Raw genomic sequence first — 15,532 nt, forward strand, 5'->3', positions numbered from 1 at the left:
GTCCCTGTTTGATCAGCGATGAAACCAGCACCCCCAGAGGTTAACTTGCCTGGAGTCACCTGGGAATTATGTGGCCGGGCTGGGATTCAGACCAGGGTGTTCTGGCTCTTAAGGCCTTTGCTCCATCCATTTCATCAAAGAACCCCCTCAAACATAATGTTTTACTCTGTTGAGGCTTTAATTTTAAATGTTACGTGTCTCTCAGTGCAAAAGGTTCTTTAGGGAATTGTCAAAACCCAAGAAGTGTACAAGCAATTTATGAATCAGGGTCTTGGAAATGTTCTAATCAAATAAATGTAGGGCAGATGTATTAAGTTCTTGCTTTGGTTCCTGTGTGCATGACATCAGCAAAGTGAGAGAGAAACAGTAATAGATTTTATTAATAATTTATGATCCCAATGAGAGCATTGTGCGGGGGAAGGAAGGGCTGTTTGGAGCTCGCGCTGAGTCTGACAGCAATGGGACCCTCGGGAGGGGAGGGGAGATAACCTTTACTGAGGACTTGTTCTGTGCTGTGTGCTCTGAATGTCTTAATCTCATTTAATCGTCGTGTTGAGCTTCCTAGTTATTACAGTGTCATACCCATTTTAAGATGTGAAAATTGAGATTCTGAGAACACAGTGTCTGAGAAGATCATGCAGCTGGTGTGTGGAGGCAGAGTCTGTCTAATTCTACGTAAGATTACAGACTCTTAATTGTGTACATGTAATTAAAATGTGTGCATGTGTACATACACATGCGTGTATAACTTTTTTTTTTAAAGATTTTATTTATTTAGTTGACAGAGAGAGATCACAAGCAGGCAGAGAGGCAGGCAGAGAGAGAGGAGGAAGCAGGCTCCCTGCTGAGCAGAGAGCCCGATGTGGGGTTCCATCCCAGGACCCTGAGATCATGACCTGAGCCGAAGGCAGAGGCTTAACCCACTGAGCCACCCAGGCGCCCCTGCGTGTATAACTTTTGCTGTGTATTAAAGAATTTGGGGAAAAAAACAAAAGGAGCAACTATCAGCCAGAAACTGGGCAACAACCATGCCCTAGTCCTTGATTGCCAGGTTAATGAATTCTCTTTTCGATCTTACTGTAGCCTCTACCTTCCCAGGACTGGTTTTGGGATCCACAAAGAAGGCTGCTCTTGTTCTCATAGTTTAACTTGGAAAGGGCATCGATACCCATTTGCAGAAGCAATTGAGTGTATGTTCTAAAGGGGAGAGAGAAGTCAGTGTCACTGAGGCAGGTCGAATACACATTTTCAGAACAGGAAGAATCATGGTAAACAGGTAAATCCTACATCTCAAAGAGGGTCACGCTTACATTCGAAAAGAAATAAGGTCAAGGTATTCCTTCGAGAGGAAAAATCCTGAGCCCTTCCTCTTTGCTAACCGAAGATGGTGAGAGTGGCGTGAGATGACAGGAGGCGTGATGAGGCCAGCACCTGACTGCCACATGGGGGCTCTTGCTGAATGGCAGCCCTAGTTGGCGTCCTTGTCATTGCTGTTACTTAGGGTCTATACTGAGGGTGTGAAGGACTTGGCAGGGTCCGGGATGGCCGTGTCTTCCATGTGGGTGGCCAGGAGGAGGATGGGCATTTGCAGAAAGGAGGCAGTCGAGGGAGAAGCCGCCTGTATAGCCTTGGCTTGGTGGCCGAGAGCTCCCAGGTCCAGGCCATGGGATCTTGTGTCCGGAACTGTCCACTGCCTCCAGCCAGCCTTCACACCGCCTGTTTGAGGCTTATAGTTGGGTCCCGAGAAGCATTCGAAGGGCACCGTGCTTTGGGCACAGCTGCTCAGCCGTCAGGTTTTATCTCTGGCCATTCCCACTGCCCTCCCAGACTTGCTAGTAGACCCCTATTCCAGCTGGTGGGCAGCTGGCTCTCACCAACGATCTTATTAAAGTTCCAGGTGTGTGGCAAAAAAGTGCTGTTAATAATAGCAAGGCCTGATATGAATTAAAAAGGAGGGCTTATAACTCAGAGGTGGAGAGCTTTAATCTGCCTCCTCTCTTCCATTCTTTGCCAGGGCCCCCAAGCCACAAGCTGAACATGCTGGGCATTGGGTAATGGGTTTTCCCTGGTTCCCTTATGCACCCCAAGTCGTCCTGGTGAAGTGCTCCCATTAGCTCCCTTGGGTAGGAACCAGCCTCACTGATAGGTAAAACTTAGGTAATTTGGTGATTCAGATTGTAGTGTTAAACCTGCTAGAAAAAAGAGACAAGCCCCTGAAGAAGATGTCAAAGGCAGCCTCTCCTTCTGGTCCCATGTTGGTTGTACAAGATAGGGGAGGGGCTGACTTTGGGAAGGGGTATGAGGTAGTTCCAGAAGCTTCTCTGACTGCAGTGGGCTTGGGCCAGGACATTTTCTGATTCTAGGAATGGAGGCTGTCACATGGCCATTGAGCTCTGAGATCCTTTAGCCTTATTTTTTTTTTTAAGATTTTATTTATTTATTTTACAGACAGAGATCACAAGTAGGCAGAGAGGCAGGCAGAGAGAGAGAGGAAGGGAAGCAGGCTCCCTGCTGAGCAGAGAGCCCGATGCGGGGCTCGATCCCAGGACCCTGAGACCATGACCTGAGCTGAAGGCAGAAGCTTAACCCACTGAGCCACCCAGGCGCCCCCCTTTGGCCATATTTTATTTTATTTTTTTTTTTTTTTAAAGATTTTATTTATTTATTTGACAGAGAGAAATCACAAGTAGGCAGAGAGGCAAGCAGAGAGAGAGGAGGAAGCAGGCTCCCCGCCAAGCAGAGAGCCCGATACGGGGCTCGATCCCAGGACCCTGGGATCATGACCTGAGCGGAAGGCAGAGGCTTTAACCCACTGAGCCACCCAGGCACCCCCATATTTTAATTTTAAGTTCTAAGTTCACTGGGAGGATCCTGCTAGCTAACACATCATGCCCTCTCTCAGACAGTTTGCTTTCAGAAGGGACTTCTGGTACCAGGGGAGCTGGCAGAGAGGCAGTTTGCCATTAAGGAAAATTTGGCACAGAAGTCCTGAGAAATGTGGCTGGGGTTATGGAGAAAACTATCCAACTTCCCATCCTCACCTGAGGAGCGGGGTTCCCAGGCTACACCTCCATCTCCAGATCCAGCCCTTCTCTCCAAAGGAGGAGGAGAACCTCACCCATCCCGGTGAAGAAAAGGATGGCCAGAGCTTCAGCCTTTCCCCACGTCCGTGTCCACATTCCAATTAGATGTCCTGCTGTGTTTTGCATCCCGATTAGAAAGAATCACTGCTGAAATTGACTCTGTGCTTCCTAGGAACTTGCCAGCTGTGGATGGAGTAAGAAGGAGAAACATAGTCTCGCCCCCAACGTCGTGGCCTTTACCCGGAGGTTTAATCAGGTGAGCAGTACCCCTTGCATGTGCCTGAGCAGGTAGCACAGGTGTCCCCTGTGGACTGGGCACCCTGCCAGGGTTCAGTCACAGGCACCTGGCACAGGTCCAAACCCTCCTTCCCAAACCACTCTGCCCATTAGTCCTTTTTGCCTGCACAGTCCTTTTTCACAGCAGGTGGAACTGAAACCATCTTTCAAGGGTTTGAATCTCTTCATTGGCTTCCAGTTCCATCCAAGCCGAGGCTCCAGCACCTTAATTGCCCTGCAGGGTCCTGCACAGTGGGTCAGGTTTTCATCCACCCCTCTCGCCCCATCCCTTGTCCCTTCCCCTATCCCATCCTGGCCGGCCTTCCTTCTCTTCCCTGATGCACCATATCTCTGTCCCATCAGGCCCCCAGATGTGCCGACTTCTCAGCTCAGAATTCTTCCTCCCTGTTCAGCTCCCAGTCTGATCAGCCTGAACGTCACTTCTGCGGGGAGCTTTCGGTGAATCCCCAGCCTGTGTGAGGTCTTTGCTGTCACACGTTCTCTCACTGAACCCTGTGCTTCTGTCTCCGTGTGGCCCTTTGCTCATCTCTGCTCACTCTGTGGAGCTCTTTCTCCTCCCCCTCCTATGCCAGTCTCTGGGCTCTGTCTTGTTCACCACTGTGCCTCCTGCCACCTTGCCTAATGTCCAGGGTAAAAGAGACCCTCAGTAAATGCTTGTGAAATGAATCAATGAGATGCTCAGAAAACACTTGTTGAATTGAATTTCTTTGATGCCTCATAGCCAGGCCACTGGCCTCACACATCCCGCTGCAAACTGACTTGTTCCAACCAGAGCCTTTGCTCCAGGTATGAAGGTCCACGCCCCCTCTTAAGGGAAGGATGATGGGGGCTTGGGCCAACTAAGGGTAGTGGACTTCTGGCTTCTTAGCCAATCTGCCAGAATGTGATCTTTGCTAGTAAGCTACCCTGTAAGACCCCTTTTGGGTGGGCCAACCCCCAAATGGTGCTATTGACAGCTTTTCATCTTTCTTGTTTTTTTCTGGTTTCACATGAGGGCAGTGGATTCAAGATTGTGTAGTGTGCCTGACTGGACCTTGGGGTGATGGGCCTAGGTTCCCTTTGGGCCCTTCCTGAAGCTGGGCCTCCCTGCTCAGAAATGCCGGGCCCTGTGCATCACCACTGCCCAGCCCTCTCCAGGCTTCCCCAGCCTCGGCTGCCATCCAAGAATGAGGGAGCCTCAAAGAGGCAACAGCTTTTCATCTGAAGATTGACACCGGAGTTAACATTTTTGTTGTTACAACAGGAGCTAGGAAGGGTCTAGTTGCGTTGGGAGTAGGGGCCGTATGTACCTGTTTGTTTTGAAAAGAAGTTCTGAAGCCTTTTGTTTCTTTTTTCTTTCTTTTCAAAATCTCCCTTTTCAACCAAGCTTAGGCTTTAAAAAATAAAACAGATGTGCACACGCTATCAGAGGATTCAGAGTTTCCTTCACAAAACTATTTGACTGGGAGCCAGCTCAGTCCCACCTCTGGCCAGCCGCAGAGCTCCCGGAGGAGGGCTGCTGGGGGCTCTGATGTAATCTGCCCTGCTCGCGGAGGCCAGGTCAGCTTGGCAGGGGCGGGGCAGCTCGTTCTGCGCATGACTGCCTTGTGTCCAGATCAGACCAAGTGGGTGAAGTGAGCCAGAAGTGCAGTCGCGTTTTCCCAAACAGAATGCTTTGAGAAATGGTCTTGCTGCCAGCCTGTCAGCTACTCCGAGTGAGCAGCTCCTGGACACAGCCCCTGTAGCTCTTTTGGAAACTGGCCAGCAACCAGCCCTGGTCAGCCACTGGGCCTGCTTTCTCTGAGATGAACTGATTGGCATCCCTTCCTGGCAGACTTTTATATGTGAGAACAAGGCTCCCCATCAGACTATAGATAAGGAAAACAGGTCACTCACCTTTCTCGAGCCTCAGTTTCCTTATCTGTAAGTGAGAATAATAATATGACTCACCTTGCAGAGTGGTGTGGAGATTAAGTGAAATGGTATATGAAGAACTCTTAGTGCGTGTCTGGCATGTAGTAAACATTCAACGTTTTGGGGGAAAATAAGAGGAACGTGAAGATCGACTGATCGGAAAGAGGTTGCCCGCAGATTTGAGGCTTCTTGTGGCCAAACCAGAAACCCAGTAGCCAAGGTCCTGGTCGGACTCGGTGGACTTGCCTGCCTCTCTGTGGGATCTGAGTCCCCTGGGATTTGTTCATCTTGCTCCTAGAGGGATGGAAGGACCCAGACAAGTTCACTGAGCATGTGTCATGGGCCAGGCTTGTATCTCAGCACCAAGGAGTTCACCGTAGAGCTCAGAAATGTTCAGCCTTTTTTGGATTATGTCTTCTTTTGAGAATTTGACTATATATATGTATAAAGATTTTTTATTTATTTATTTGACAGAGAGAGATCACAAGTAGACGGAGAGGCAGGCAGAGAGAGAGAGAGAGGGAAGCAGGCTTCTTGCTGAGCAGAGAGCCCGATGTGGGACTCGATTCCAGGACCCTGAGATCATGACCTGAGCCGAAGGCAGCGGCTTAACCCACTGAGCCACCCAGGCACCCAGAGAATTTGACTATTTATATGTATAAATGAACTTGTCCCAATGGGGACATTTTACAAAATGGTACTGGAACAATTGGAACATTTTTTATGTATGTAAAAAAAAGTGGACCTAGACATAGACAATAGGTCTTTCCTAAAAATTAACTGGTATTTGCCTGTGCAAAGAGAGGAGAAGGACAGTATTTGGCAATGATGAATGAAGTTGCTAGAAACATGTGCGTGTGTGTGTGCACACGCACATGTGCACGTGCACGCATGTGTGTGTAGACATAAGATTTCAAAGAAGCTGGATATATATCTAGGAGTGCAAGTGCTGGACTGTGCCATTTTGTACTCCTGCCGGTAATGGAATGAGAGTGTGTGTTGCTCCGGGTACTGGCCAGCAACTGGCACCTTCACTGACTGTTTCATTTTAGCCGTTCTAACACACACACAGAGTTCCGCCTTTCCCCTGTGACAAAGATGTTGAGCATCTTTTCATCTTTATTGCTATTTGTACTTCCTTGGTCAGGTGTCCAGATCTTTGGCCCATTTTTTAGTTGGGTTGTTTTCTTACTGTTGAGTTTTAAGTGTCTATTTTGAATATAATGCTTACATCAAATATGTGTTTTGCAAGTATTTCCCCAGGCTGTGCTTCATCTTTTAATTTCCTTACCAGCATCTTTTGCACTATAGAAATGTCTAATTGTAATGAAGCCCAACTTATCAAGTTTTTTTTTTCATGGATTGAGTTTTTGGTGTTACATCATCTGGCCTTCAGTGCCCTTCCTAGCTTTGATTTCCCCCTCTACCCTGACCCCACAGAGTACCTGCAACACCAGACCAGTCGGTCCGCTCAGCCCTCCCTGGTCATGGTGTATACAGCCATACCCCAATCCTATCTTTACCTGCTCGAAGTCCACCCATCTTTCAAGGCCTGCCTCTTCCAGCAGACCTTCCTCTACCATTAACTCTCCCGTGTTCCAGTCCGCTTTGGTTAAACAACTTCTGCGTCCAGGATTGCCATGGGATTTCGGGAGGATCCTGCCTCCTCTGATCACCCCTGTATCAGGCAAGGGCCAAGTGTCTGGACTCACGGTGCCTAGAGCCTCTACACAGAACAGGCTTCACAAAAGTCTGTTGAATTGACCTGGAGTTGCCGCCGCACCCGTGTGCTGCAGATCAATGTTGACCCTGCCGTGTGCCATAATTATGCCTTAAATGTGTGTGATTTTTTGGCGTGCAGGCATCTATTAAATTATACATATAAACTATCACACTTGAGTTTATGTGGGATAAAAATGTGCATGTATTAAAATATAAGGTTTATGGGCCTATCATTTGATGTCCAGAAAATCTTTCTTCCATAACTGGCTAGTAAACGTTTGAGTCTGAACTTAATTTTAGGCAATTCCTTGGAAAAAATGATTCTATGGAAACCCAGGCATGTCCTGGAGGCAACCACAGATAATTACGCGGAAAAAGCTTTTCTATAATATTCCTGCTTAACATAAAAAGCAAATTTTTGATTCTTGGTTATTCTTGTTTTCTCGTTGAAAAGTGACTATTTCAGGAAAGAGAAAAAAAATCTAGTTGCCGCAGTAAAGGTGCTTTGTTAACTCTGGACTATCTTTATTTTAATTTATAAAATTCAGAGGTTTTAGATGCCTTTGCCTTCCTTTCAACTCCACACTTCCCTGTACTCAGCTCAGCTCTCTCTCTCTCTCTTGACTGTGCTGTCATCCCACCCTTGGGCATCCATGGGTCACACAGCATTGTTGTTACAGTAGCGAGACATAAACAAGAAAGTAACCACTTCCCAGACTTTCTTGGCACGGAGCCCCTTCTGTGTTGTACTGAGGTGTCATGTGAGTCCACTATACCCTGGGAGACAACTTGCTTGTTCCCGAAAGGATTCAGGGGCTTGGGGATGTTGATTTCTGTGAGAGGTCAAGCATGAATAATGTTCTTTTCTTTTTTCTTTTTTTGAAGCATGAATAATGTTCTGAAACCAAAGTACCGTCATGTCCTTTTGGCATCAGTGGTCTCCAGAAAAACATGTCCCTTCACCTGCCTTGCTTTATGGGACTTTGAAAGACACCTGCATATCATTTAAATTATTGGGTGAACCTCTCCTAGAAAATTAAATTTGTTGTGATTGTGCAAATTTTGGTGAATCCTACTCAATTGAGGTCTGGCTGGGGATATAGATCTCACAGTGGTACAGCCAGTGAACATATGTGTTTGTCTGGCCATTTGTCGATCCATCCATCCAACACCCCAGCCATGGTTTTCCCACAACTGACTGCCTTCTGAGCAGGAATCTGTCCGAATCATCTCAAAATTTCCTGCCACAGCTTCAGAGAGATTCATATGCTGTGGAGGCCCAGTAATTCTCCCGGGTGATGAGGAAAGTACTTGTCTCTCGGCATCGCCGTGTGTGTTCGAGAGGGGCTGCTGAAGGAGAGACCCACCTGCAGGGCTGGGTGTCATAAAGGACCCCTCAGCCACCTGCAACCCCGGGCCTGTGCTCCTCCAGCTTCCTGACCCCCCGCGGTGGGCGAGGGCGACAAGGGTGGTCCGGGGCTTAACCATTTCTCTGGTGTGTGTGTGTGTGTGTGTATTTGACTCTACAGGTCAGTTTTTGGGTTGTTCGAGAAATTCTAACAGCACAGACTTTAAAAATAAGGGCAGAAATCCTGAGCCATTTTGTGAAAATAGCCAAGGTAAGCTCTTTTGTTATTATGTTTTCCTCTCTCCCCCCCTCCCTTCCTTCCATCCTTCTTGCAGAATGTGTTTCCTCAGTACTTTGAGAGCTGCCTTGCTCTGGGTGTGCTGGACTGGGTTCAAACAGAAGCTGTGACCTGACTTCTCTAGGCTGTAAGACTGGCCTACGTGCCTGCTCGGCATCCCCGCCCCCCTGCACGCATGGTGGGGTGGCCCTCTACGGGTTATGATGGCAGTCAACCGTTCTCCTTAGCTGGCTGTTCAGACTCTCTGTGAGACCCTGGGGGCTCCCTCTGGGGTCCATTCTTCCTTCTGTTTCAGACTCAGCCAGTCCTGGGCCCAGCCAGGCTCTGTGGTACCATCACCTCCTACAGTCTTGTCCACGATCCACAGAGCTCACCCCACCACCATCCTGAGTTTAAGGCCTAGGCCCCCAATCCCCACTCCCACCCCCTGCCCTGATAGGTTCTGTCCTTGCCAGCTGTTGAGCACCGGGCTTAGGTCTGTACCCTGCCTTTCCCCTCCTCTTCCCTGATGCTGGCCACTCTCATCTCTCCGCCAGCTCCTCCCCTTACGCTGCTGCGGACTACAGGGCGTGCCTGCACCCGGGCGGCACACTGCCGTTCTGTCTGGTTCCCCGTGTGCTGTGTGCACGTGCTGTGTTCCCACCCAGGCCCTGGGCCCGCTGACCTGTACTGATGTCCTTACGAGTCCGGCATCACAGCAGCCGCTCTACTGAACTGATTGTGTTCGATGTTTGCATTGTTATTCTCCCACTTCTAGAGGAGGAAGAGGGCTTTAGAGAGGTGAGCGGCCATGCCCAGGGCCTTGTAGTGCGTGAGCTGCAGCATGTCTCTTTGCCTTCAGGGGAGCTGCTGTGCTGCCCTCATGGGAAGGTTAAGGGCATCCATCCAGAAGTATGTCAGGGGCAGCAGATAACTTTCATGCCATGTGCATTCAGAAGTGCTCGGGACCGTGCTGGGCCTGGGCTTAATGACGCTTGTTACCGTCAGTGCGTTCATGCTGGGCCATGAGAGAAAGTGGGGTGATGTTCTGAGCCACTGGTGCTTTCTGGAACGGAGTTCACGGTGCCTGTCCAAGGAATCCAAGCCGGTCCCACCTTAACCTCTGCCATCTTCCAGTGCTGGCTCATCACGCCGGCACTGTGCCCTGAGGCTGTTCTTGTGCAGACCCCTCCTTCCTAGGGGCCTTGGTTTCCCCTCTGCAAAATGAGACAGCTGGATTAGAGGGTTTCCCAGAGGACCTTCAGCTCGGAAAGAAATTGTGTGACAGGCATAGCCTTTCAGATACATAGGATGAAATTCAGTCCTCTCAGAGAATCTGTTACTACACACAGGAAACAATTAGAGATTGTTACAAGATGTATGAAAGGAAGTATTAACTTGTGTGGTAAAGGAGAGATCTGAGGAGGAACAGAGCTGCGAGGACTAGACATAAGGGCTTTTTATTATTCATTTGTTCACTAGGCCCTACTGTGTGCCATATGCGGCATTAGGGATATGACAGCAGGTACAGTTTCACCCCTGGTCTCGGGGAACACCTGGTCCAGGGTGAGAGGGAAGCAGGTCAAAGTGACTGCAGGCCAGTGTGCTAAGGAGATGCACAGACTGCTGTGGGAACACATAGGCAGGGTCTCCGAGCTCCCTAGATTTGGGAACAGGGTCAGGAGAGTCATACTAGAGGAAAGGCATCTGCGCTTGGTAGTACCCAAAACAAGTGAGGGGGCAGGCAGGGGGGAGTCTTACCCACAGGCACAGAGCACTCCCCCAGAGCCAGGTGCTGCTCTGGCACTTGGCACACACCATCCCAGGTAGCATATGTGCCGTGGTTACCTTCCTTGTAGGTGCCGGCATGTCAAGGCTCAGCAGCTCGCTGCAACACACGGGGATTGGGAGCTAGGATTGGAACCAGGTCTCTTGGCTCCGTGGAGCCTGCTCTCTGGCCCAAACTTCACCGGCTCCCAAGAATGAGAAGGGGACCCCAGTCCCGTTAGCAGGTTTCCCTCAGTGCCAAACTAGAACGTCTTTCTGTACTTCCTCTCGGCGTGTCCCCTGCTCTTCTCTTCCATGGTCAGGAGCTCATGTGAGACTGAATTGAATCCAAATGTTCTCACCAGCGTGGGATCTAGCTCAAAGGAGCACAGTCAAGTGACTGAGAAGCCAGAGCTCTGTCTTCCTAATGGAGGGGGTGAGGGCCATGCAGATTGGTGACATTTTTCCTTGGGCCCTCTTGTTCCTGGTGTAAGGTAGTCACAGAAGACCCACGTGGATATTGTTGGCACAGCCGAGGCTTCAGTTTATAAAAGCCTTTTGGGACAGTTCCGATTCATCTAAAAAAAGAACATAAAGGACATTATCAAACCTTATCTCTAGCCACGTTTCTGTCCAGCAGCCAGATTAGTCAGCTTATAAAATTTTGCAAGTGTTTTAGATGCAAACTCACCTTTTGACAACTTGAGAAAAAAAAGCATATGTTTTCTATGAACTCCATAGAACTATATTTTCTACATGAGATATTTTTAAGTATAATCGAATTTCATAAATATGACAACATTTGGTAATACTTGAGCATGTTTTTGTTCTGTTGTTTATAGCAGCAAAATAATCTATTCCATATCTTTTTTTTCAGAAACTTCTAGAACTCAACAACCTTCATTCTCTCATGTCTGTGGTATCAGCATTACAAAGTGCACCCATCTTCAGGCTGACAAAAACCTGGGCTGTAAGTTAATACCTTTGATTTTGACTCTCATTTCACTGGTGAAGTTCTTTATTCCTTGAGCCCCCGAAGGCTTTCTGGGACTGTCTGCCTTTTGCTGGTCACAGAGGATTAGCGTGGGATCCCTGGGCCTCCTGTCTCCTTCAGGGACCTCAGCCCCATTTTGGGATGAGGAAGTTAGGAGGGTGCCAACATGGCTTGGGGCCAGAGCCCCCTTGAGTGGACCTTCCTGGACATATAACGTCACATGTAGTGGCTGGGTCAATGACATGACTTCTGCCCTCCACTTGGCTGGTATTCTTCTCTGACAGGCTCCAAACTGCCCTTGGGAAGGTCTCTGGGCTGATGGTTCGCAGCTGCCCTGCGTTGCTGGCCATATAGCTGTGAGGCTCTCTGGAGAAACCTGTGGCCCTCCTGTAGAGAAAAGTGGGGTTTTGTTTTGTTTTTATTCCTGAAGGCCGTGGATAATTTCAACTTAGAGGTGGAGTCTGATAGTTATATAATTGAGTCTGTAGGAAAGTTTTTCTGCTGTAAAAATACTTTAAAAATATCTCAGCCCTCTTTATCCTCCTTAGCTTGGCACAGTGCCTGACATGGGGGAAGTAATTGCTGTTTCCATAGCTCATTAGCATTCACCTCCTGGCCCGCCTGGCCCAGGGTCTCCCACAGCCACACAGCCCAAGCCTTTCAAGACCTGTTTATGTCCCACAGAACTGAAGGGAACTATATGGAATTGTCAGCTGTGCTTCTGCAACTCATTTCCGAACTTCTTTCTGCCAGTCTGTGGGGCTGGGCTCAGTTTCATACTTGGCTAATTCAGGGGCCTTTAAAACACTTAGGGATTATGTTGTAGGTGATCAGAAATGAGCTTGTTTTTTTAAATTGCTATTTTCCATAGACTTAGCTCTAGCAAAGTAGAGTGAGACGTCTTAGCCTGGAGTTAGACACCGGGGGTGCGTTCAGCCGCTGTTCAGAGCGTGACTTCTGTGGGACTTGTTTCCCTCTGTGCACTCAGAGGTTGGCCTAGAGGAGTGGTTTTACGTCGGTGCTTTGTGGAGCCCCAAGGGTTCTGTGGAGCTGCCTTGAGGGCCATCAGGGGCTGGGGAAGAGGAGGCTGTTTCCACCAGAGCAGCTCTGTGTGCCTCGGTTTGACGGGCTGGACTCCCGGGTGGATTTCAGTTCAGCAGTGGCTTGCGAGGTTGAAAGCAAGTTTGGAAGCTGCCGGTCTCTCCTCTTGTTGCCAGGCCTGTGAGTCCCTGCGTCCGTCTGAGCCATGAGGCTTTTTTTCAAAAGTTGCCTAGAGAGTCTTTTTCAAAGGAATTTTCCATTATTTAGATGCTCTTATTGTTTCTTGAGCTACTGGGAGCTGCGTGTGGACTCAGATGAATTATGAATCTCAGCGTGCACAAACCTCGCCGTCAGCAATGTGGCGACCCTCCGTGACCCACAGAAGCGTATAGTTGGTGAGGGCAGAAAGGGAGTCTGGCAGGCCACCGCTCGCCCAACCTGTCCCATTGGCCCGAGGACAGTGGTTGGCACAGAGCATTTGGGAAACGGAGGGGGCCCTGTTCACCCTTTATCACCTTCATCCTGATCGCTGCAGCCCAGTGGACAGAGGCAGCTGCATCTCTTCCCGACACTCTCCCTGTGCCTGTTGTTACGAGCCCCCAGCACTTCTCCTCTGTGGTTCTGTCCCCCGGTCTTCCTCCTGCTGCAACTGCCTTCTTCCATGATGAGGTCTGATTTTCCTTTGTATCCCTGGTGCCCCGCGGGGTATTTGCTTGTTGTTTGCGTTGTCTACGTCTGGGGCGCTGAATCTTTTCCTTCATTTGCCATCATTTCTGGTTTTGAGAGCGGCCATTGAAGTATTGCCAGAAAAGAGCTGTTTCCCCTTCCTCACTTTCCCCTGACCTGGTATTGGGGAGACCTCAGGGGCCCACAGAGCGGGGAGGAGCAGGAACACAGGAGACACTGCCACCGCAGCCCAGAGCGTAAGTGCTCTTAGAGTCTTCATTTAAAAAAAATTATTTATTTATTTTAGAGAGAGAAAGGAGGAGATGGGCAGGGCAGAGGGAGAAGGAGAGAGAAACCCAAGCAGACTCCGCGCTGAGTGCAGAGCTTGACATGGGGCTTGGTCTCGTGACCCTGAGGTCAACCTGAGCCCGAAACTGCGAGTCAGACGTTTTAACTGACGGTGCTGTCCCGGTGCCCCTCGAGTCTTCAGACTGGTCAGGAGGTGCGGTGGCCTGACAGAGGTCCCGGGACTGGTGAGTGCCAGAGCTGGTGTGATGGCACCGTGCCTTGCCGGTGGGCTCTGGCTCTTGGCCAGTGCGCTGGATGGCTTGTCGGTGGTAGAGCCTGATCTTGGAATCAGGCGGGGCCCAGAGCAGGGAGAAAGAGGCACACACATTGGGAAATGGGGCTGGCACTCGGGCCCTCGGGGGCACCGTGTGACTAACCCCCTGAGTGCTGTCCCTGGGGTGGCTGAAGCCCTGGAAATCTGGAAAACCTGGACAGAAGGGAGTCCTGGATGTGGGCAGACACCCGCCCCTTGGTTGTACCATGGACGACCTGAGTGAGGGCCAGTTGGTCCTTAGCTGTAGGCAGGGCAGCCCATTGACCTGTCCGTGGCTGGCTGCAGGGTGCCCGCAGCTGAGGGACCGGGGATGGGTCGGAGACTGACACTGAGCACAGGCTCCCACACAGTAGGCCCTAATAAATGCTGGCTCATGTGTAAACAGGGAGGGAGTCGCCTTCTGCTGGCCCAGAGCAGCACAGTTAGGGTCTGATTCATCCCAGCACTGGGGCCTCTCCGGAGTACTGGCTGCTCAAGGCCACGCGACGTGAGCAAGACAGAAACGGTCAGTTCTGGTTTCCTGAGTACGTGCTACTGTGCGGCTCTTACTCATTCTGCAAATCAAATATTTACCGAATGCTTCCCCCATGCCAGGCCTCAAGGCTACGGTTAAGGGCCCCATCTTTATGGGCTTTTGGGTTGTTCAGAGGAGACAGACACGTTATTGAGGGAAGACAAACACGTGTCCCATCCTGCTGGTGTAAGAAGTGACGGATGAACATTTGTTGAGTGTGTGAGGCAATGAGCAAAGAGCTGTCCAGTGGGGCTAGGAGTGACACAGGTGGGTGTGAGAGAGAGCGACTGGTGTGCTCTGGAGCCTGGGGCATCAGGGAAGGCCTTTCCAAGAAGTAAGGCCGCGCTAAATTGGGCCTGCGTGACACGGAGCCGGCCATGCCAGGATGGGGTTACAGCCAGTGCGAAGACCCACAGCGGGAAGACACGTGGTGCCGTCAGGAAATTCAGAGCTGGTGTGGCAGGGGCACCGTGGGCCAGGAGATTGATGCGAGATGCCGCGGGTGGGCTGTGGCCCATCGCAAAGGGCTTGCAGCTCAGGACAGGAGTTAGGTTCTGTTTTGAGTGCACGGAGCTGGACATGATCTGGCTTACAGCTGCTTTTCATTTTTTGTCTTTTAAATTACTGTTGCTACTGTGTGGAAAACAAACTGGGCGGGGAGTGCAGGGGCCAAGATGGGAAACGGGGCCTGGTCAGGAGGTCAGGCAGCATCCAGGAGCGAGCTGGTGTGGCTTGGGCTGGCGAGAGGCAGGACACAGGAGAGGAGGAGACGGACGGGGGAGGCATTCTGAAGGCAGACCTGGTGGGTTTGTGTGGTGGGGTGTTGGAGAGGAGGGAAGAAAAGGAATGGAGAGGATTTCTAGGTTTGGGGCCCAAGCAACTAGGACGATGGTGAAACCTTTTCTCTAGTCAGAGTGGTCCCAGGAGGAGACTGACTTACTCATGAGTCACCTGGGGGTATAGAATTCCTGGAGTCTGGGTGAGTCACTCTTTACAATAATTATAGTCATGTGCTACACACACACACACACACACACTCTCTCTCTCTCTCTCTGCTGGCTCTGCATGTTCCTGTCATGATTTGCTCTTTCCTACTGAATCGATTCAGGCAGTTTGCCTCATCTGCGGCAGCAAGGGGAAGTCATGGCCAATGGGTCAGGAGGCCTGGTCTGCAGGGTGGGGACCTGGAAAGGAGGCCTCTTGGGAGGGGGCTCTCACTGCAGACACCTGGGGGAACGGGGTCCTCAAGCTCTGCAGTTTGGAGCACAGCCACTTTACAAATGTCCTGAGAAGGCACATTTGTGGCAT

The 15,532-nt window shown here is 50.2% G+C and overlaps 1 protein-coding gene across 15 annotated transcripts in view; it reads left to right on the forward strand.

The window, feature by feature from the left end:
- The window catches only part of RALGPS1 (Ral GEF with PH domain and SH3 binding motif 1), a 275,034-nt gene that overhangs the window by 98,890 nt on the left and 160,612 nt on the right, over positions 1-15,532 (forward strand). For 13 of the 15 annotated variants that reach the window (XM_047701132.1, XM_047701131.1, XM_047701133.1 and 10 more), the window contains 3 exons: positions 3,256-3,339; positions 8,525-8,614; positions 11,265-11,357. In XM_047701132.1, the coding sequence (XP_047557088.1) occupies positions 3,256-3,339; positions 8,525-8,614; positions 11,265-11,357 (267 nt within the window). The remainder of the gene's footprint in view (positions 1-3,255; positions 3,340-8,524; positions 8,615-11,264; positions 11,358-15,532) is intronic. The other 2 variants (XM_047701141.1, XM_047701144.1) reach the window with 1 other exon arrangement.

Source organism: Lutra lutra, chromosome 13 (assembly GCF_902655055.1).
Source record: "Lutra lutra chromosome 13, mLutLut1.2, whole genome shotgun sequence".
Classification (NCBI taxonomy): domain Eukaryota; kingdom Metazoa; phylum Chordata; class Mammalia; order Carnivora; family Mustelidae; genus Lutra; species Lutra lutra.